At 34.0% G+C, this 23,789-nt stretch overlaps 1 protein-coding gene across 1 annotated transcript; it reads left to right on the top strand.

Annotated features, from left to right (window-relative positions):
- The first annotated feature begins 761 nt into the window (after positions 1–761).
- On the top strand, positions 762–22,709 carry LOC120623795 (tetraspanin-2A). The gene is made up of 5 exons (XM_039890040.1): positions 762–935; positions 19,152–19,349; positions 20,253–20,429; positions 21,424–21,609; positions 22,534–22,709. Exons 1-5 carry the CDS (start codon positions 828–830, stop codon positions 22,612–22,614), a joined length of 750 nt encoding a protein of 249 aa, XP_039745974.1. The 5' UTR covers positions 762–827; the 3' UTR covers positions 22,615–22,709.
- Positions 22,710–23,789: the final 1,080 nt, after the last annotated feature.

Raw genomic sequence — 23,789 nt, 5'->3', positions numbered from 1 at the left:
AATTAATCGTAAAATAAAAATCTATTACACTTCTTAGGTATTATTAGCAACTGTGACATAACGTCGGCATAGATAATGTTAAAAATCGAAAAACTTCACTATATTAAAAACTATACTATTTCGACTTAATGCTACGTTTCTTAGTAAGATTCTTGGGCTGTAATGTCCTGTTCTCGCGTAGCTGAAATTTAAAATAACTACTTTTCTGTCTATTGAGTTTTTTCAAAAGTATTTTAACTTATAATTTTCTTACTTTCTTGCACGTTTAAAATATCGTTATCACTGTACATCTTAACGATACGTTTATTTTGTAAAAAACAAAATCAAAAAGTACTCCCAGTATGTTGGAAATCTCTAAAAATAATTTTCTTCAGGTTAGTAGTTAGTTATCTAAATACAAATGAAAAATTGCTATTAAATTATGTGATTTTTCTGTATTCAATCTATCCGTAGTCTATGGAAACTTAGCAATGTTGTTTTTGTCCAAAAATATCCATACAATTATTAACAACTTTGCTAAGGAACTTATCAATTGATTACAGATAGATTGAATATAGAAAAATAAACGTTAGAAAGTACCTAAGTGTGTCTCTAACGATTATAAACAGTTGTTTTTGACAGTGTAAAAATATACAGGTGTGGCAACTGAAAAGCAAACCAAACGCGTATCTTTTCGAACCTTTATCTCGGCAAATATAGATAACCTAGCTATGTGTAACACTTTATCTTGCTGATAACATACCAGTAACGATCCGATCTCCGAGTGGACAACCCTACGTTCTAGTAATAGTTTTCCTGTTTGTAGTGAAGTGAAATATTAAAGTGCTATGCCGGGGGTTGGAAGAGGCGACGGCCAAGGGCCGGCGGTTGGAAAACTCGAGTCACAGATTTATTGCATCAAGTATACTTTGTTCTGCTTCAACATTGTACTATGGGTGTGTATTGGATATTGGCGTTGGTACCGTCCAGTTCTATTTCTCTTGTTTACTTTAAATTAGCTTTACGTATTTACTGTTCCACACTAGATTTCGGTCAGTCTAGAATGCAACTGCGGAATTGGATATCGGGATTTGTGATGTTTGCTTTCTTAACACAATGAAAGAGATACAAGAATGTAGTGTGTATTTTATGAGTCATGTATATATTTACACATACTTAGACGTGGTTTGAGGTGCCATCTTTTACAATACAGAATACATATTGAGAACTACTAGAAGAGTGTTGCAAGTTAAAATTACTAATGTTGGTTTGTAGCGTGACGTTATCCCTCACAAGAGGCGGCCATTTTTTTAAGTTTTACCGCAAGCATTTTTGTTATTTATTATGATATTGGGCTACTTGGATGTACAACAATCTCTAAACTAATCTAAATTTGAAAGAAAAAAGGTAGTGCTCTCATATTGGCACTGTCTCACCTAAAAAGGATAGCAGTATTTTAAAACCTAGTAGTAATTCTGCAGTGCATTTACAAAAAACCAGCAGTTATTAATGTTGCAAATAGAATCATAGTGTTATATTTTACTTAACTTTGATAGTTTTTAATTCGGTTCGCACAAGACTTTTACTATTCCTTGAACAAAGTGCACTATAGTCAATCAATCAATCAAAATACTTTATTGCACACAAGAAATAAATAAAAGAGAACAAATGTACAAGTCATTTAAATTTGTGCAACAAAGGCGGCCTGTTTATATATTTTTAGTTATTTATATATTGGGCTACTTTAATGTACAAAAATCTCTAAACTAAACTAAATTTGAAAGTCAAAAGGTAAAAAAAACTTTAAATGCGTAGATACAGCGGGACTACTTTAGGTTTTCTTTGACATTGTAGTTTTATAGTTAGAGTAGCAAATAGCGATCGTTCTTTTTAGATAAGACTCTCATATGGGCACTGCCTCACCTAGAAAAGTATCTTTAAGTAGTTTTATTTAATCATTAAATGGAGTAAAATTGTCTTGTTTGGATTTAAGTATTACTATACCTTCACCAAAAGACAGCATATTATTATGTATAAATTAATTTTAACCTTACATTGGCAACTGTTCGATTACCACTAATATACGTCGTCTATTTATACGGATTTCCACTCAAATTGGTTTCACCGTTATCTTATGAGGTTATCCTTCCAAAGAAACCCACGCTGTTCAACGGACTTACTTTATAATGCTACTTTAGTTTTTTCATAAGTTCGACCGCGTGTAGCTCTAATAAAAAAATCCCTTATTCATCCTCTACTTAGGGGTAAAATGCCTTTACATTTAGTTTTTCATAAGTATAATTATTAATCTAATACCAACATTCATAACATGTAGTTATTTCGAAACCACACACAGACACTTTGATTAAATATAGATTGAGCGGTTAAAACATGATTTAGTCAAAAAGTAGTCGAATTTCTAAAATAATTTCATATCTGATTAACTGTAATAAAGGGTCTACGCATGAAGAATTATTTTATCAGTGTGTTATCATCGCTTGTCCTGTTTTCCAAGTACAAGCGAGTCATACCGTGAATCACTTCGTATTAAATTAACGTTTCAACAAAATATCCAGTTAAGTTATTGAGAATTATCTAAACAGAACGATCGCTATTTGCTACTCTATCCATAAAACTACAAAGTCATGGTCTGCTATTCGTATCAGGCTAGCTACTTTACCATCTCAGATGGCATCATCATTAGTATCAGGTGAAATCACAGTCAAGGTATAACTTGTAGTGGCATATAAAATGGGCTATGAACCCATTCATTCAGTGTTTAAACTCAGTTAATAAATATATATGTAATTTAAAAGTTTAGACTTTTAATATAGTGTGCATTACTCTACTAGTCAAAGCCTTTTATTTGGTACCCTTATTTTCTGGTGGCAGCCATCTTAGACCGATTTTCAAGACATAAAAAAGAACGAAATCAGAATCGGTTCATCCGTTCTGGAAATACGATGCCACAGACATACACACACCCACACACCCACACACACACACACATAAACAAGACAAACTAATCACACCCTTTCGTTTTTGCGTCGGGGTTTAAAAATACACAAAAGAAACTGTTCTACCGAATACTCATCACTAATAGACACTGAAATTATTACCCCACAGACATTGTAGACAAACTATGTGGTAATATTTTTCTTTAAAGTTAGTCTATCATACTACGTAGTCTACTTTAAAGTTTTGACAACGGCGAAATTAGAGCCACTTTCCTAGAAAATGTATTGAAAACTTGTTTGAAGATATTTTTCTCCAAGAAACGTGGAGTAAGTATTTCAGATATCCTAGAAACGTCTGGCTGGAAATATAACCTCTGTAGAGCTGACAAATTGCAGTACATCAACTATCGAGCAAACTTTTCTACCTCTTTCAAACTTGTAAAATATTTAACAGTGCTTGTCTGGTGTCGGTGTTTCTCTGTTAAGCTCTAGGATTTTCATTTTGGTTGTCTTTTGGGATTTACGAAGTTTATCATAAAATGTTGTTACTCAAACACTCGTATGTACATTGGTATAAACTTAAATTTACAAAAATCAGCGCCTATATGAAATAAGTATGTATATTATTACAAACTTAAACTTAAAAAATATCAGTACTTATAAAAAATAAATCTAATACTGCTTAAATAAATTTAATGGCTTTTCCCCGCGGTTCAATTACTATTAACTCGTGTAGCTATGTGGTGCAAGCTAAACTAATATAAATGCGGAGATGTACATGTTTGCTTTATTATACCACTAATTGGTTTCTACGCGACATCGTACCGGAACACTAAATCGCTTAGCGGCACGTCTTTGTCGGTAATAACTAGCCATGGCCAAAGCCTCCCACCAGACCAGACCAGAGAAAATTCAGAAATTATAAATTCCCAAATTGTCTAGCCGGGAATCGAACCCGGGGCCTCCTACTTTAATTAACAGTGCGTACCGTTGCGCCGAGGAGGTCGTCCACTGCTACACTACACGTAATAATAATTAATGTAACTACAACAATCCACACATTGCCATTTAGCCCCAAAGTAGTTACGTGTAGCTTGTTTTATGCGTACTAAGATGACTGAATATTTTTATAAATAATATACATTAATAAAAAAAAATACTTATAATATACATTTTATATGTACTGAAAAATATTCATGTTCATGGGAATCGAACCCACGGCTTTGGACTCAAAGAGTAGGATCGCTGCTCACTGCGCCAATCGGTGGTCAAACATGATAACTGCCTAACACGGCGACATACATAATCCAGCTTGAGCCTCTTCGAAGTAATTTTTATAACTTTGACCCACAGATTAACACCAGACAGACATGTCTGCTCATAATTCTTCAAGTCACTAAGTTGAGAGCTAAGTGTAGGTATATATGTAAGAACACCCACTGCAGAAAATTCAAAAATTCATAATTCATTTATTTCAAGTTGTCCTACTTTATTAGCACTTTTGCAACGTCAAGTATGTCTGGTTGTAGTGACTCTTATACCAGAAACGTGACATTATTGTGACTAATTATCGTTCCAGCAAACGGTGACACGTGGGTGACGTGACGGCAAGTTCTTTGAAATCCATTCAAAATCAACTTGTTTTAGGCCAGTGACGATAATTGCGTCTAAATAAATCACCTACTTTTTGGTTTTGGTGCGCAAAACCAATAAATAGATGACAATGCAAAAAAGACATAAATATAAAAAAAAAATTACACTGAGCAGCGGCCCTTAATTCCGATATCGGCGAAATGAAATAGTTGATTGTGCTACAAAGACATAATACAATATATTTTAACCCAGATGGTTATCGCCCAAGCCGAAGGCGAGGGTAGATATTTAAGGCGAGAATATAATGGAGTTTATGACCGCGTTACACACTCTGCTTTTCATTTCGATTGCAAAGAAATTTGTAAGAGATCTCAGGTCCGACAAGATGAGTTTTATGACCGAAAATATTATAAAAAAAATAAATTATTTCTATTAAGACAAAATAACTCATAAAACAAAATTATATAAAAATTCAATTTTATGCACAAGTGCATACAATTATTTTACTCTACCTACGCATAGCCTTACGACTTTAAGAGCATGAAAAGTGAAAAATATATTTTATATCATAACAACTCCTAGAATTCAAAGCAAAGGTTAAGATGCAAATAATCAAGTAGAAACTACGAGTCGTCACACTAGAGCCCATCAAGAGTTCTTTGCAAAGCTACATAATTCCGCAAGCAAAAAAGATCCACATCTCTGTGTCATTATACCGTCTGCAAGAACCTTTGTCGACACAACAACACTGTTCGCAATCCATTAGGGCGTTGGCAAATGACGCGGAAAGTTGACTTGTACGTTTGTGCGGTTTGCTGCGGAAAAAATCATACAATACTCTGGACTGTAATCACACACCAAAAGTAATTTATCAATATGTCAACAACTTGTCAATTTACCAACGGTTTAATATAAATGAATATTCTGTTGAAAAAGTAAAACTTTTAATTGCATATATATTTTTGTGAGCCAGTCTATCAGTATCATCATCACATCAAACGATTGCCGTCTCCTGCTGGATATGAGTCACATATCCAGCAGGAGGAGTCCACAGTCCTGGGTCATGTTGAGCAACACCCAGCTACTCGTTGATTGTCGTATGCCCAACTCGTTGAGGGTCGTCAAACGCTGCATTTACCGATGTAGGGTTGCTATTCAAATATATAAATTAATTTAGCACTAGCTTACATTATCATGTACGTCTAACCTTATGATGAGCAATAGAGTGCGCACGTTAGTTCAATTTACGTTTCTTTTTACGTGCGTATTTACGGATTTCTCAAAGCTGACTGAAATCTAATAGTTCCAGAGATTAGCGGGTTCAAACAATCACACGAACTCTTGAGCGTTATTACTTATTCTAATAATTTTCTTATTATACTTATACTAATCGTTTTTATCAGCTTTTTATATATTATAAACGATCTTTTTATTAAGTTAAGCTATACTCTCAGTAATTCCATACTGAGATTAAAGCTGCAAATGTGCGTCTATATGTTTGTTTGTTTGTCAACTTCAATGACTGCATTCATAGTAATAAATATAACACATAATATGAAGCTTGCATGCTTGTTACTCCGGAAAATCATTATAGAACATTCAAGCAGGGCAAGTATAAAATAGCTTTCGTTACATTTAAACGGTTTAATTAATCTTGAATAACTTTTGTATACAGTGCTTATTAAAAATACCAGAAAGCTCTCGGTATGTCGTTGTTTACATTAAAACTAAAAACTTTTGTTGTGCGACTTTTTTTAACTCGATTTTTGTGAAATATTAAATATTCAATATTTTCCATAGAGACTCTATTTGTTACTACTCTGTATTGTAAAATAAGCAAAAGCGCGCGAATCACGACTCTATCGTGCGGTCACTGACCTGACTACGCGACGTTGTCGAATCACATGTATTTGGTTTCACAGTGTAATGTCACTTTTCAGAAATAACAAGACTTTTTTTTTATAAAAGAAATTCATACTGAATGCATCCTGGAAAAGAACTCACTTTATAGTCCAAGAAAAAAACCGGTCCCTAGGGTTCTAAAAAAACTAACGCATACAACAGCTAGTTAAAAAAAGTTTATGTACAGATTTGTTAACCTCCCATTTTTGGAGAGGTCTGTTGAAAAGCGTTAGTTTTTATATTAGCAATTGTCTACATCATCAGCGTACTCACTCATTTGTATTCCTATCGCATAATACGTACTCCATGTTTTGGCTCTTTGCAACACAAAAACAGACTTTTTGTGATGTTAAAAATTTATAGCGTCATAAAAACTCACACCGCGTTCGTCTTCTTGGCCGAGGGTGACTTTCTAAGTGAGGCTGTGACGTCGCACTTGAATATTTAAGTCGTTAAATTTAATACCTGTCTTTAGGTACGTACATTGCCTAAAAGCTAAGATGTCTTCATCGTTAGCCTTATTATTAATCTCCTAGGTACAGATCTCATCGGTGGTTCTTTTAGTATAGAGATGGCAGTACTAGGTATATTATAATAATATATATTATATTAGTAAATTGGTTTGTTTGTAGTTGGTTTGTTAACTATTCCCGAACAACCTTTGTTATCTAAAGATGAAAGGTTGTTAAGATAGTTATGAAGTCAACTATGACAGACTGTAAATATTTATTAAACAGTTTAATTATACTGAGAACCTGATGCGACCCTTCAGGCTGAGTTATCTGATCCTAAATCACGAATAAAAGCCTATGTTATACAGTTTGTATCTAAATGCAGAGCCAACATCCATACTACCTAAATTGTCTTTTTGTTTGTTTGGCACGCATGTAGCTGGCATCCTGGATATATACATAGTATATGGATAGGATATATACATAGATAATGTATATCCCAGAACCTATTATGATAATGTATTACCTGCGGGATTAAAAAAATAGCATTTGTGTACGGCTTGACAGCTTAACTTACCGAGGTGAAATTTGCATTGAACTAGCATTAGGATACATTTTGTACATAGAACATAAAATATTCCACCAAATTGGTTTAACAGCGAATTTATTAATATTTGTAAACTCTTGAAAATAAAACACTTATAACTAAAGATAAATGTTGCTTAGGTATGCCGCAAGTTCTGTTACAGAAATGGAACAAAATCCAGAAGTGAGCGACATGTTGGCACAGTTCCAAAAGTCAATTATTGGGGCAAGCCGCGGCGCGGTTGGGTTGAGCAATTATTTTCCTTCTGTGTAAACCTGTGACCAATGTTCAAAATTTCGATGACTCTCGACATTTTTAACTTGGGAACGAGACTTTTTGTAATGCACGTTAAGTTCCTTTTCCAGTTTACAACGGCAACTTACTTTTTAATTCGAATGAAATTGAGTCAAACATATAAGTGACTACAAAAATACATACCTACTTTATATACCGTTCGCTAGAGAAGCTAACTACCTCGTACTTTGTAATTTTTATCGAAGTAACTAGTATAAGAAGAACACGTTTGACGGTTCCTAAGTAATGCATTCAAGGTGTTGATAAAGCTGCCCGCTTTTGTAGCGCATCAGGGATGTTTCCCTGGTGAGAAGGTTGCGTGGGAGCACCAGCCGTGTACTGAAGATGATCGTAAGAAGGTTTGACTGCAGATATGTCAATCACTGCTGTGCTGTTTCCAATTGTTTAGGGCGACAGTGATTCGAATATCCAAAAATTATTTCCCAAGTCTAGATTACACAATATAGAATTAAAGTGATTTTTGTTACAAACAATAATTATGAGCCCGGATGGCTGAAATAATGTTATTTTTATATTTTTTAGAAAGAACAATTTTTTATTCCTGACACCCAAGACGTTTTTTCATAGACTCTTTATGTACCTAATTAACACTAAAGATTAATTGTTTTATCATAATAATAACTTAAACGCCTATTGCACGTTACAGGCCAAACCACAAAGATTAAAGAAAGTGCTTGTTTGTGTCATTATTATATTCAGAGATCATCACAAATATCACCTCTGTCAATTCCGGGACCTGTACAAAAATATTAGAGAGCTTTGCAATGTTCCAAAACGGGCCCTTTTCACACGATCCAAACTCAACGTACATATAGTATTTTCTCGAGGGACATGAATATCTTAAGTCGCGGGTTTTATTTCTAACAATCTCAGGACGAATCTTTCGCAAATTTTAAGTTTGGCGACATACTGACGGCGCCAATATCAGCTGTCAAGGCTAAAAATTGATATTAATTATACATTTAGAAACGTTACAATACCATTAAAAAATTATTTTATTATATTAGTAATAATTTGCTATACGAACATAACAATTATGCGTAGACTAGTTTTTTAGGAATACTAGTTAGTATTCTTTGGAAATCTCAGTTTCACACAAAGAACATAATATTCTGCAATTATATACCTCTCTTTATCCTATTCCAATAAAATGGATCATTTTACATATAAGTAAATCTAATTAAATTTTTAACTAGACAGGGTTCTATATTTATCTATTTTTTTTTTTTCGTACTATTCCATAAAATAACTGAAAAACTGGTTTATGTATGCTCTGCGTATTTGATCAAAGTAATCAAATTAATAATAACCGCTGTTCGAGCTTCGGTCTAGTTCTTCGAGCTTCGGTCAACTTTTCGGGGTTCGGTCTCCGGCACGCGTCCCTTACTTTTTGGAGTTACGTGCGTTTTTAATTTAAGCAATTAAAATATGACTGCACCTGCATGCCTGAAAGTTCTCCATAATGTTCCAAAGGCGTATGAAGTGTATCGATCCGCACTTGGCCAATAAATGATGAAGCAATTAATAAAAACAACGTAGATGTCTACTTCATTTGCTAATTAACTGAGCTTTCATAGTTAACCAATTTGTTCCTAAATCGTACGGTAGAATCATACACGTTGTAGTTGTAGAATTTACCGCTATTATACACCCCGATAAGTGATACAATGTAAACGAAGATAATTAATATACATTTCAAAATTCAATATCCCGCCCGCGAATTCATTCGTATTTTTCAAGCCCTAAGAAACCGTTTCTCTTCCCGAAAAAGAAATAATCCTTATTGAATCACTAGGATTCCAGTTCTCTACAAAATTTAGCTAAGATCAGCAATGAAGCCATGTTGAGTTAAATTTTTTTTTTCATCTTTCGTAAAGGTACCAGTTATATTAAATATCTGTTATAAGATGTTGCAAACTATTTACCCATGTGCCAAAAATTCATCACGAATACTTATTTGGATTAACCAAACTTAGATTATTATTAGGAGAGCTTTTTTTGACACAGCTTTTCCGAAGAAGTACTAGCTTCGCGGCAAAAAACATGGAGGATGTTTATTTTTGCCACGAAGCTGGCATTGCTGTGTTCATGAGGCTCATGAGGCTAAACACCAAGGCCTCAGGTTAAGAACAGATCTTTGTTGGACGTAATTCTTAAATGCCCTGCGATCTATTTATCTGTTTATTACACTTACTGACTGTTATTGTTGCATTTATAATATCAATATAGATGACTTTATTTAGCCTAGAACGATTAAAGCTACATTAAGGCTAGATTAAGGCACTAAAGGCTGCTTTCTCACAGTGGAAACACAGCAAAAAAGGCTCAGTTATATAGGCTCCTCGTAATATTAAGAAAAAACTGGAGTCCTTCTTTTTAAGTAACTTATGATCATTTTTATACACAACATGGTAAACTGGCAACCAATTTATAAACTGGCAACAGAACATTATTCTGTAGTTAACGTATCTAGACTTAATTCTCTGTTAGCATATATTACAAACCTGGGTGGTTTTCTGATGCTAGATCAGCTAGATAGCTATGCTATGCTATAAGTATTTTTTATTTTTTTTGGAAACTTTATGTAATAAATAAAAATAATAATAAATAAAAATAATAATAGTTATTTTATGAAAATGTATTTAGAAGTTTATCCTGTTTTTTTCCTAGCAAGTGAGCAATAATCATCGTATGAAACGCGTATCGTACATTTATTGTTACACTCTCAGCTTTCTAAGCGCGGTTGCTTTGAGCTCACGCGCCTTATTATGCCCGTCTTTAAAATGCTATATAATCATACTTGACGCATAATCTACTATTCAGTATGTAATATTACAAACTACAAATTACTTTTGGTTAATGGAAATAAAAGTTCATCGTTATTATTATAACTGTGTAATTTATTAAATTATAGTAAATTATATTGGTGACAAAGATATCTTCTACTGTCACACGTATCTGTACAGACTTGCTATCGACTCCTCTGAGACCATGAAGCTTAAATAATAAGGCCTCAAAGGCGTTCCAAAACGGGAAATTTTTCCGCGATTGAACCACGACGCGCACTTGAGGGACTTGAATATCTTCCTTACATTCAATTCTATCTCCTTTACGCATTTCCGGGACAAATCTCTCGCTTATAAATTGTTTATTTACATACACTTTAAATGATTGGTTAAGAGCCAAGTTATACTTAAGTCAGCGTATATTTAAGAGGTTCTAAATCATATTGATTTATCATTCTATAAATTTTTAGCGTCCGACTACTGGGCGCAGATCCGCTCTGTTAAAAGTAAAGATTCTGCAGCATAAGCCCACCACGCTGCTCCCATAGTACTGGTAGAGCTTTTTAGGACAGAGGTTATGCGTGGGGGTGATTATACAGTCTTATTAGGACAATTTCCTTGCATGCTTTGCGAAGTGTCATTCTGTTTATAAGCGATGGTTCACCAAATACCATTAGGTAGACCATCTGTTATCACTTTATAAAATATTAAGATAAAAAACTCGGTTTGTCGAGCTTTAACAGGGTGGGCAGCGACCTCGCTTTTTGAGTCCAAGGCAGTGAATCCGATTCCAACAACCGGAAAATGTTTGTGTGATGAACATGAATGTTTCTCGGTGTTTGAGTGTATGTAAATTTATATTCTAAGTATCTATATTTATGTATATTATTCCTAAAAATACTCATCAGTCATCTTAGCACCCATGACACAAGCTACACTTACTTTGGGGTTAGATGGCGATGTATTATTGTCGTAGTGTATTTATTTCTTATTATTTAAAATAACATGGTAGTTTTCATTTCCGGACAGATACTGAGACTTTTTAAAGAAAAAACACACAACAGACAAACTTTATATTCCAAAACTGCTTAAACTTATAACTGGCCCACTTTTTTGAAATAATGAATTTTGAATATGACATTAGCTATTCTATACACAAATACACACGTTATAAAGAGAATACAGAGTAAAATTGCAAGGTGTCATTTTAATATGAGTGCAATATTGGCGCATTTCCAAAAGTCAATTATTGGGATTGACCTCGACGCGACGGTGCAAGCAATTATACCCATCCGTGCAGGGACACCTTAACGAGTGTACAAAATTTTGAATGACGCTTGACGTACAGTATTTTTGGCTTCGAATCGACGCGTCAATTTATTATGCTTACCGCTTTGTATGATCACACTACAGCCTGTTTGTTTTACACTTTTTCACTTACGCTTTCCAAAGCCGCCATCCACAGTTCCATAGTATTGTGTATTTTTCTGACAGTTGCCAATCGGGTGGTGACATGTCATCTCCGTACAAAATTCATATATATAGGCGCTATATATTATACTAGCTATTGCCCGCGACTTTGTCTGCGTTTGATTTTGTTTTTTGATGTGGCATTCAATTTAGTTGTTGTTCTAAAAAAACTTAAAGTATCACTAAGCCTTAAATGAGGGGTTTGCTGCTGTCCGCTGAGGAGTTCTGTCCTCAATCTCCAACTACATTCATCAGATCTACACAAAGTTTGTGCAAAATTAAACATATATATAATTTAACCTCTATAGTACAAAAATAATTAATTAATACTGTTATAATTTGTCAGAGTTATGGTGTAAAATCGTCAAACACTTTCATCCCCTCTCCCAAAGGAACCGAGCTTAATGTCGGGACAAAAAGTATTCTATATTACTTCTAATACTTCCAAGTGTGCAAAGTTTCATGAGGATCGGTTAAGTAGTTTTTGCGTGAAAGCGTAACAAACAAACTTACATTCATATTTATAATATTAAGTAAGTTTGTGGTGATGGGGATGAGTATATGCTTTTATAACATGATACCAAAGGTAATATTAGATCTACCTTTACCTAAGTTTAAACAATATATTTAAGCACATTTAACTACTTGTGGTGACTACACGATTCCATGGTTCCGACAAGGCTGCTTGGAAGCAGGCCACTTTGCTCTTATCTCTCACAAAACAGAAAAATTCTAAGGATTGTTAAACCGTAAAATAATGTTGATTCTCAGCTTAATATATAACTAGGGACAGGCTTCCTGTCTCGTAACAAATATGGTTTTAGAGCATATTCCTACCATGCTGCTTCAATGTGGGTCGGCGGGCTTTAACGTTTGTTACATGCCAGTGATAGTGCTCCCTCAGAGTATAAGTAGGTCTTTGGGTTCAATGGTGGATACGGCCAATTATCTAAATAGAGGCCTGTATGGAAAATTTCTTAATACAAATACTTATTTGTTAGAAACAGAATTAAGAACATACAGATACCGTGTACACGACTAATATTATCAAAAATTCATTTAAATTTGGTTAAAATAATGATACCCCATATCATCATTTCGCTGATGTAAAGTGAGATGTTCGCGGGACGTTTTCACTGTTTTTGGACACAAAGCACTACATGCAATAATGGCTGAATAAAGGTTCTGTAATTCTGTGATGAATGGCTTAGTTATCCAATGGCGCCAATTCTACTGTACCTAAATCTCAACACTTATACCTAATTGAAAGATCTATAGGTAGTGCTGTCCTTTTCGCAATATTTGCCTAGGAAAAGCATGGTGCTGTTTTAACACTTCTCGTATTAGTTTAGTTTAGAGTTTTATGTACAGTAGCACCAATTAGTACGTATTTACACGACCAAGTTAACTTATTTACAAGGTGACTTTTTTTTGTGTAACAAATTTATAAATTTAAAATATAATGCATATGAAAAAAATTAAAACTCAAATGTTTCCTACTAGTTGGCGTAACATTCGGTATAAGACTGATGTATAAGGCATATACTAATTTCGGCATAGACGGTAGGAGAGCCGTAGCTTAGTTGGTCCTGACGCTTCCGAAAATTTTTATATGCATTTTAAATTTATAAAATTGATAATTCCTCCAAGAGTAGGTAAAAACACTAATACAATATTATAAAATTGTACCCCAGTTAAAATGTCCACTCAATTATATGCATTGGTAAAAAGCTAGGTATCAAGAAAATTTTAATTAATATTTTTGTGTTTAAGAAGCCCATATTAGCAGTTTATACCGAGTGTAACCGGTGCGTTGCGGAGGCGGTATAAATTAAATTAACTGCCGTCGTTCGCTGCACCGGAAAAAATATTCAAATAGCAAAAATAAAATAAAAAATACAAAATTTGATCACTTCCAAACGCAAATTAATGTTTTTGTTATTTTATTACTAGTTTAGTAAATTTCAAATACGGCTTAGAATATATTTATTTCGAACCATAGTTACTATAGATCGAAAATGTTATAGGGGCTTTCGATGTTTTAAAAAAAATACTGCGTATATTGAACTTCAAACAAAATATAAGCGTTCAATTCAAAATAATGTGTATGACCCGTCAAATTATTCATTGAACACTGTGCAAAGTAAATTAATTCATTAAATAAGTAGGCATTACGTTGTTATTGCTTGCATTTCATTTTATAGTTGTTATGTTATGCCTAATTAATGCAGTGAAATTTATACAAACTGGCTGATGTCCACGAATTCGTTTGAGTTTTCTCAAACATCTGTGTTCTCAAATCTGGCTGTCGTTTATTTTACCGGGCTTATATGTTTAGCTATCAACATCGAATGTGCAGTAATGCCTGCATAGGTAATAAAGCATTGATTTTATATGTAACCACTGTAATACAGAAAACATTTTTATTTTTTAAATTCCGTGGGAAAGGCACTAGAAGTTTCCTAAAATAAATGTTTTAGTTATGTCCGAATCCAGTATTACATCATGCCATCGGTCCCTCTTTTTATCACTAACAAGTGATAATAATCGTAAAGAACTCCATGTTTCTATAAACTACCTGCTATGTGTCTATAAACTAAAATCCTCTTTCTTATGAGAGGGGGTGCCCGTACCATTTTAGTTGTATTTTATTTACTTCTGGATGGGTTTCTGCTTCTTAGCTTTTTGCCATAACACTTTATGTGTCATATAGCTGTCAAACTTGTCTCGGAACCCACCAAAGTAGTTTTGCTTAGGGCATTTTAAACAATAATTCGATTACTATTTGCCAATATTATAAATTTAAAATGCATATAAAAAAATTCGGAACCGACAGGATTGAACCTGCGACTCTCGGGCAATTGCGTCCTGAGTGCTTTCACCAATTAAGCTATGGCTCTCCTACCATCGATGCCGAAATTAGTATACCCATTTCACATCAGTCTTATAGGATTGTAGCGTCATCTAGTAGGAAACGTTGCAATTTCGATCTACTTTCTCAAAGGTCCATATTACAATGAGACACGTTCGAAACAAGAGATGACACATTGCTTTTTTATATTTTTATAATTATTATTAGTGTTTTTACCTACACTTGAAGAAATTATCAATATTATAAATTTAAATTGCATATTAAAAAAAAAAAATTTTAAAAATTATAAAAATACTATTTGCCAATCATATTATCCGCCGTGTAACAATTATCATAAGCTTATCATAGATTTGGTCAACGGTAATAATTTTTTTTTGTAATCATTGAGGGTTATAAACAGATCCATCGCTTATAAACAGAGCAACACTTCACAGGTTACGCAATGAGCACGTATCCTCCTGCAACATGCCGCCCTGTGTCCATCAATTTGAGGCGTAGGTGTTAAGCTTCATGTAACAGTAATTACACCGGCAATCACGCCTTTCAGACCGAAAAAATTATGCTTAGCGACACAAATAAGCACAGCGTTAGTACTTCCCCGGACGAGCACTGTCACAATAATCTCTACTATTACAAGACTAAAACAAAGACAACTAATTTGTTAAAAGTATTTTGCCTTCTAAAGAAAACAAGAAAGCCAACGTACAAACAAACAAAGACAGTGAAAATCATAACACTAAAGCAGTATGGCATTTATATCGCACCCGAATAGTTAATGTTTAATACTTTTCCTAATTAACCTAGCTTTAATAACGCTGTATCGGGCAAGTTGTGTAGAGTAAGACGATTTACTGCTGACGCCACGTGCCGCTAATGTTTGCTTTAGATAAAGCTGTTAAGGCTTGTTCACAATTGAAACCATAATTGTTTTAATCCGATAATTTATTTTAGAATTTTATTGACGTTTAAAAGAAGATATTATTTGACTAACAAGACTGCCCCGTTGGTTTAGCTGCGAGTACGTTATATTTAAAGAATTATTCTCCAATGTAAGAAACTGTTCACTTATGAAAAAACTTAAAACGAATTGCATTGTTTCTAATTATTTTGTTTAGAAAATTGTATAAGTACATGGAAAATAAGTAACTTTAGAATTTTAAGTTTTGGCAACCACAGAATATCACGAGCCTAAGGTTTTATTTCCGGATTGTTCCAGAAGCTAGTATTGGGTTTATAGGTACCGGGTTTTTTTAGGATAGCTTCTTTATCCATCCCGTGTCTTAGGGATTTGTGAATCAATATTTTTTGTGTTTTCACTGGTCTGATCAGGTGGTCGGCATTAACTGTTCGATCGATAACATAGCTATGTTATCCTAGTAGCAAAGACGCGCAGACAAGCGGTTTAATATCCCGGTGCGATTGTGCAATAACTGACACAGTTATGGGATAAATTTAAGTGCTATACCTACTCCTAACAGGTTATCCCGCTACCATCTCGGGCTGCATCATCAATTGCCACACTGGCAATCAAAGGCTAACTTGTAGTGCACGTAAAACTAGACGACACGGGTGTCTCGTTGTCGCGAAATATGAAACATATAAAGTTACACCGAAGTGTTCATATTCAAAATGAACACTCGAGAATGTACGTGAACTCCCATCTACGGGCGATGAAGTTCTGCTTTGAAAAATGGATATTCACTAAAAGGACTTGTATAAAATCACACGAATTCTCGTAATGGTAAAAATATATATAAAATTGTACAGTTTTTAATTCGTCTCCTTTATCGAAACAAATTATATGTGTAATCATAATCATACCAATTAGTGGGCTGGTAATGGGTTGATATGATGATGATGAAGGATAGGTAAAAACTCTTTAATATATATATAAAATGACAATTTACGCTATAACTTTAACTGGTCCTGTTCTGAGTGAAAAGCACCCATATGGACATAGCTCTAGGAGAGGGGTAACTCTACAAAATTACCGACCCGAGGCCATAATTCGTCTGTCCATCTAAAATTATGTGGAGCATCTGCCTTTTTATACAAGTTTCTAGAGCTTAATTTTGCTCTGAAAGGAAGCAGTTCGCGAAGTTTGATACATAAAGTTAAAAAAATCTAATTTTCTCTATAATATTTCAAATTAAAAGTGGCTACGAAGGTAGGTCCAACTTTTTAAAGTAACAGATTATTTGACATGGATTGGGTAGGAAGTTAGAAAGAGTGGTGGAACTACATGATGGTTATATGCCTTTAGAAATCAAAACTTCCCATACTCAAAAGGGTAAATAATGGGGGCATTTTTATTACACTGCAATGATATGATAGTGATAAACACTTTCTGAAAATATTAACTAAAGCTTCGAGGGTTCCAAAAGCTAGTATAAGATCAAGGTAATTACGAATAAATATAAATATAAGCATTTTCTGGGCAATTACAAAATTAAGTTTAAGATATTATAAACAAAACAAATAAAAACTCAGGTTATAAAAAATAAAATAAATAGAGTAAAAATAATTTTCAATTTAAGATTATTTTACAATTCAAATTAAATTTATTTCGCTAGCTCGCTTCATGCGTTCGGGATAGTAGATACGTCGTCAGGTGGTGCCTGAGCGACGATCTTAATGAGCTTATTATAAAGAATTCAGGAGAATTTCCTGAAAATCTTTTTCGATGCAAGGCGTAGAATGCAGTTAAACTGAGCAGGTTATAAATTTTTCTCATCACTATCTGACATTGGCACTTGAATATATTTAAGAGTAACACAGTTGTCGCAATAACGTACATTGCGATTGTCTTTTTAAATTTAACGTAAATACTTAAAGCGAGTACTAATGGTGTCGAACCAGATGAAACTAATTTAAACATACAGTTTGAACGACACTTGTGTGTATATCAATTGACTGTAAAGACCCTGTCTTAAGTGGCTTACTTACTTATATTATTATTCGTATTTATTATTTAGTGAAATATTGTATAAATTTAATTAATAACTCACTCAGTATCTACCACGTAAAGTTTTCCTTTATTGTAATTTAATAATTGGTTGAAAGCAGAGCAACGTTTATAAAATAATAATAAACATCTTCTGGCTTCTTCACAATATGATCCATCCGTTCCAGTGGTTTTTTATTTTTTTTTTATTTTTATACTACTACAAGTTCTTGACTACAGTCTAAGATGGTAACGGGCTAACCGGTTAGGGGTATAACAGTTATATTAATCCCATACCCCTAATCAGTTTCCACGCGACATCGAACTGGAACGCTAAATTGGTACATCTTAGTGGGCAGGGTGGTAAGTAGCCTCGGCCGAAGCCGTGAAGGCAGTCGAGAATAGAGAAAAAGTTATAAATTCTCAAATCTCTTTCTCTCCCCTCAAACCGCATCGCTCAATGCTGCGCCAGGGAGGTCATGAAATGTTTATTAAACACTAGCGTACCCAGCCCGCTTCGCCGGGCTAGATTTTGCTTTATTTTATTTAAACAATAAGCTTACATCATTAAATTATTAATTTAAGTTTCATAATATATTAAATAATTTATTTCTCTCCGTATTCATTCTCTTCTATACTCTTCTTGAGCGGGTGAAGATCAATATCTACACCCATGTACACCCAACAATAGAAAATCATCATTGTAAATAAAAGCTGTATTTGACAGTTTGACAGTTCAAAAATAGGAGTGCTCCGATCATCACCAAACTTTACAGGATTACTCGCCAGGTCAATCCGGAGATTCCCTGAAAGTTTCATTGAAATCGGTCCAGCCGTTTCGGAGCCTATACGGAACATACCCACACACTTTCTCTTTTATATATATATATATATATATGTAGATTAACCATCTATAAATCCTTATAATCATAATCATAGTATGATACCGTCATTTTACTATCATTATAACAAGAACTGTATTGCTATATATTAACCTAAAACTATACCTAAACATTTTTTCACTGTTATCATAAAGATAATTAAAATTATATACCTATTCTTAACTGTTGCACTTGAAGAACACTGCCTCCTATAATACAGGTTAAATCTTAGTATAGGGGCAGAAGTCTTTCACTTCCTACATATCGATAATTTTTTTATCTAACCACAGATTGCTGTAGTAATTCAGATTATTTAACTGATAACTAATTTGTCTATTTGTATACCAATATAATTGTACTAAGTTCTTTTTGCCCAATAAAGTATATTATTATATTTTTATATCTTCTTTCCAGTTGTTCGGTGCTTCAGTATTCGCCTTATGCCTTTGGATATGCATCGAGCCCGGATTCAACGAGTGGATGAGTATTCTCCAACTGCAAAAGTACTTTATCGGTATCTACATAATACTTATCGGTTCACTAGTCATCATGGTCGTAGCATTTCTTGGATGCGGTTCAGCGCTCATGGAAAACGTTAAGCTTTTATATGCGGTATGTATTCATATAAGTAAGGATTAAGTACAGGGTAGTTTTAACAGGATTGTCTTATGGTATTTAAGAGTATGATTAAATTAATATTTTTTTAATGTAATTATAATTGATGGACCAAGCAGATGGGCCGATATTATTCATAAGTGGAATACTATCGGCTATAAACAGGGCATGCAAGAAACACCTCCCACAACATTCCGCCTAATTCCATCAATTTGAGGCGTAGTCAGATTAAGCCTTATGTACCTAACTGTTATCACACCGGCAACATCGCCGTTTGAACTAAAACACAGCACTGCGAACAATGCTACTTAGCGGCAGAAATAAGCTTGGCGATAGTACTTCCCCGGACGCGCTCTGTTACAAAAGTTCTATAACTAATAAAAAAGGTTTAACTGTTTAGGTAATAAATGGTTTTGACCGCAACGTCGTTGTCGTTTGATTCAGTTTATATGAATCCCACGGGTGCTGGTTATTTTCCCGATCAAAAAAGATCCTTCGTCTATCTCCTGGATGCAAGCTATCTCTATGCAATTTTTTTTAAGATGGGCTTTTGCTGTTAAGTAGGTAACCAAGTTTGTTAACACCACGGTTTTTCGGGATAAAAAGCACCCGATGTTCGCTTCGGGGCTGCAAGCTTTATGTGTGACAAATTTCGTTTAAATCAGGGCAGGGGTTGAAACCACCATAAGAACAAATGTATAACAGAGTACAATGTACATTACAATATATTTCGCATTTTTCATATTATATATAGAAAAAAATATTGTTTCAAAATAAACTTATTCGGATTCAAAGCCACTAAATTGAGCATCAATCTTGTTATAAACTAACCTTATTTGAATGGAAAATCTTCCATCTAACTTTTAAAAACGAATTATTTATTTTTCTTTTGTTTTCCAGTACATAATATCTCAGATATCATCTTTCGTACTTGGATTGGTAGGCGCATGTGTTGTTTTGGATTTCTCTACGTACGACTCCAGCATCCAGCCTCTCATCAAAGACGTCATCCTAAGGCTTATGAATAACCCTCAACACGAAGGGAGCCGGGAAATTCTTAGGATGGTGCAGGAAGGGGTAAGTTCACTATTTTAAAAACTGGGCAATGTAAAACATTAACAATATTTCCTCTTGCTAAGTTACTCTTTTCCCATATGTTGCTTTAAGAGAGGACAACACAGCATGTCTTCTTTTTCCACTCATTCTATTAGCAGTCATCTCGCTATCTACTGCTACTTGTATTTTGTTCAGACAAAATTCATCCTCTTTGGTGTTCCTGTACTGATGTCTTTCCATACAAATGTTAACTCTGTTTTAACAGATTGTTGTCCTTCTACGTTACATGACCATTTCTCTCCAGTCCATTACTATTCTCTCCATACCATTCTCTCTAGCAATCCATCCGAAAAATTAGCTAGCTTCAAGTAAGTAGGCAAACGTTGACCCGAATTGTAAAGTGCTACAAAAATCAGAACGAGTAACAAAAAATATCAAACTGTAGACAAATGGACAGCCGACGACGGAATGGAAGTGAAGCATAGGGAGCAGTCGCACTGCAAGTGACGTGCGTACAAATCAAATGCCGGAATAGCTTCGTAGATCTATCGGACGTTGAACAAAACACAGATATAAAAGATATAACCAAAACTAACTAACTGACAAATAGACCAAAATTTTGCCTTGTTCGACTAGCACTGTAAGATTAAGATAGATATAATTAAAAGAGATAGAGTTAAGAGATTAAAATTCAATCTAAATCGATCTAAAATTAAGAAAATAAACATATTCAACTGTTAGATACTACAACACTTTCGAAACTGCGGAAGAATATACAAAACCATCCATTATCGAGTGACATTTGCATCAAGGGTTGAAGCCAGGATATCTTTCGACGCAGAGTGACTTGTCCGTAACTAAATTGTTTTATATATTTAAGTTAGCAGCATATTTAAAAAAAAAAAAATTTAATAAAATATGCTGCCAACTTTAATTTTAAAACAATATTCTATACGCTAAAAAATCTTCTCGCATTTTCCAATTAAGATGACCTCCCACTTGGTTTTCTATTCAGATTGGTTGCTGCGGTGCTGATGGCCCAATGGACTTCCTCAACCTCAATAAGCCTTTGCCATCAGAGTGCCGTGACTCCGTCACTGGCAACGCGCACTTCCATGGTTGCGTAGACGAGCTTACGTGGTTTCTGGAGAGCAAGACGGGTTGGTTGGCAGGCATTGTTCTCGCTTCATGTATGATTTGCGTAAGTTTTTTCCTCCTAAGATAGACCTATTTTTTTTTATTAAAAATTTGTCCTTGATTGCAAATTCACCTGGTGGTAATTTGATGTTACCTAACATGGTAGTGGGCTTTTCTTTTTTTTGCATTTGATAGCCTAATTCTGGAGGGTCTATTAGGGGTATGAAGGCTAGGGGGAATATTTAACCTATACTACTAAGAGATTTGATACGTAAAAGTCTTTGTCGGTAGGTAACAAGGCTAGATTGAAGCTTTTCACCAAAACAGACGAGAGAATATCTGAAATTAATAATCCCCAATAATTTGCAAATTATTTCAGCAGAATAAGTAAACGTAGGACTCTCACCAATTTTCATAAAGGTTTTATGATATTCAGTGATAGAATATTAATATAATATAGAGACAAAAAGAATGCCTAGAGTTCAAATCCTGTCGGTTCTGAAAAATTTTATATGCATTTTAAATTTATACAATTGATAATTCCTCCAAGTGTAGGGAAAAACACTAATAAAAATTATAAAATTATAAAAAAAAAACAATCTCTTGCTTCAAACGTGTCTGATTGTAATATGGACCTTTGAAAAAGTAGATCGAAACTGCAAGATTGATGTAAAAAAAGGCATATACTAATTTCGGCATCAACGGTAGGAGAGCCGAAGCTTAATTGGAAAAAGCGCTCAGGACGCAATTGCCAGAGAGTTGCAGGTTCAAATCCTGTCGGTTCCGAAATTTTTTATATGAATTTTAAATTTATAAAAATGCCTAGAGTGGTTTTGCCACCTCTCGTGGGAACTACAAGCAGGACTTCTGGTTAACTATATTATTTGGCAACAACTTTTATCCTTAACCTCGCTCATCTCTATCCATAACCCTGACACTTCTGCAGACTGTGAGAGTATTTTTAATGTCAACATCATTAATTGTTCAGGTGGTAAATGCTGTCATGTCATTGGTCCTCATCCAAGCAGTCAAGAAAGAAGAAGATGAATCAGTTACATACAAAAACTGAGCAAGTTTAATTGTAAGATAATCTTAATTTTTAGGCTTACGGAGTTATAGAAATAGATTTATATTTTATTTTTATATAAATAAACACTATTTAAACCGCGTTAAACAATTATATAAAAAAACAATAAAAGAAAAAGAAAGTTTGCAGGTTTCATATTTTAAAATTCCTACTAATTGAAACTAAATACATACCTGTAATTAACTTATTACCACCGTCTTTTTTATGTTAAGTTAGTATTATCTAAATAAATCAAAATCAAAATCAATTCATTTCATTTCATTTATTTCAAGTAGGCCTAATTAATAAGCACTTTTGAAACGTCAAGTCAGTCTGTTTGTAGTGACTCTACCACCGGTTCGGAAGGCAGATTCCACTGAGAAGAGTCGGCAAGAAACTCAGCAGATTGCTCTTTTCCAACATCATTTTAAAGTTTAACAATCTTTATATTTTTTCTGTTTTAAATATAATATTAATATGACAATAGTGCACTTATTTTAAATATAAAAACCCCACCGTATTTTTTTTTCTAACATACAAACCCACTTTGACTACTGTTGGATTTTTATTCGCAAAATAATTTTTCAACAAAATGTTTTGCTTGATAGTTTGTGTATAGGAAATTCCCTACTCCTAACTAAACCAGGCTATTTCATGATAACATCCAGAACTGTTCGGGAATTACATTTATTTTTCATAGCCTGGTGTCCATCGGTGCATGCATAGATCGATGCTGTATAACGTAGTACATATTAGTCAATGGCTTTCGTTGATGATGCGTCCACAGTGGTTAACGATCGTTCGATTATCGGATCAAATACAAATTGTTATACTTACTGTATCTTTTTCAAACTTGTCGTATTATTTAAACATCTTTTTTAATTATTTTTAGTGTTTTGAAATAAATGAAACAAATAAATTAACACAGAAATTTTATTTATAAATTTTTAATACCTATCTTTAAAAAATACTTTAACAATAAAATGTTGGGCGGACGATGTCGTGCAGTTGATCAGGTATATTGTGTATAATAGCTGATAAAAGTTTGTATGGAATAAATTGCATTATCAGAAGTTCTACGCTAGTATATATTGCCGGGCGATGACAGCAGATTGGAATAAAGTTCTCACTACGACTCCTTTTCCCGCGACTAAGGGAATATTAATTCACAGGCTTTA

Source organism: Pararge aegeria, chromosome 5 (genome assembly GCF_905163445.1).
Source record: "Pararge aegeria chromosome 5, ilParAegt1.1, whole genome shotgun sequence".
Taxonomy (NCBI): Eukaryota; Metazoa; Arthropoda; class Insecta; order Lepidoptera; family Nymphalidae; genus Pararge; species Pararge aegeria.
Note: the sequence above shows the minus strand (reverse complement) of the source record. Positions and strands in the feature narration are given on the sequence as shown.

Excerpts from the sequence above, each read along its gene's own strand:
- LOC120623795 (XM_039890040.1), top strand. The coding sequence starts at position 828 with ATGCCGGGGGTTGGAAGAGGCGACGGCCAAGGGCCGGCGGTTGGAAAA. Across the intron at positions 19,350-20,252 it reads ACGTTAAGCTTTTATATGCG|TACATAATATCTCAGATATC; the intron begins GTATGTATTCAT and ends TTTGTTTTCCAG. Across the intron at positions 20,430-21,423 it reads TTAGGATGGTGCAGGAAGGG|ATTGGTTGCTGCGGTGCTGA; the intron begins GTAAGTTCACTA and ends TTTTCTATTCAG.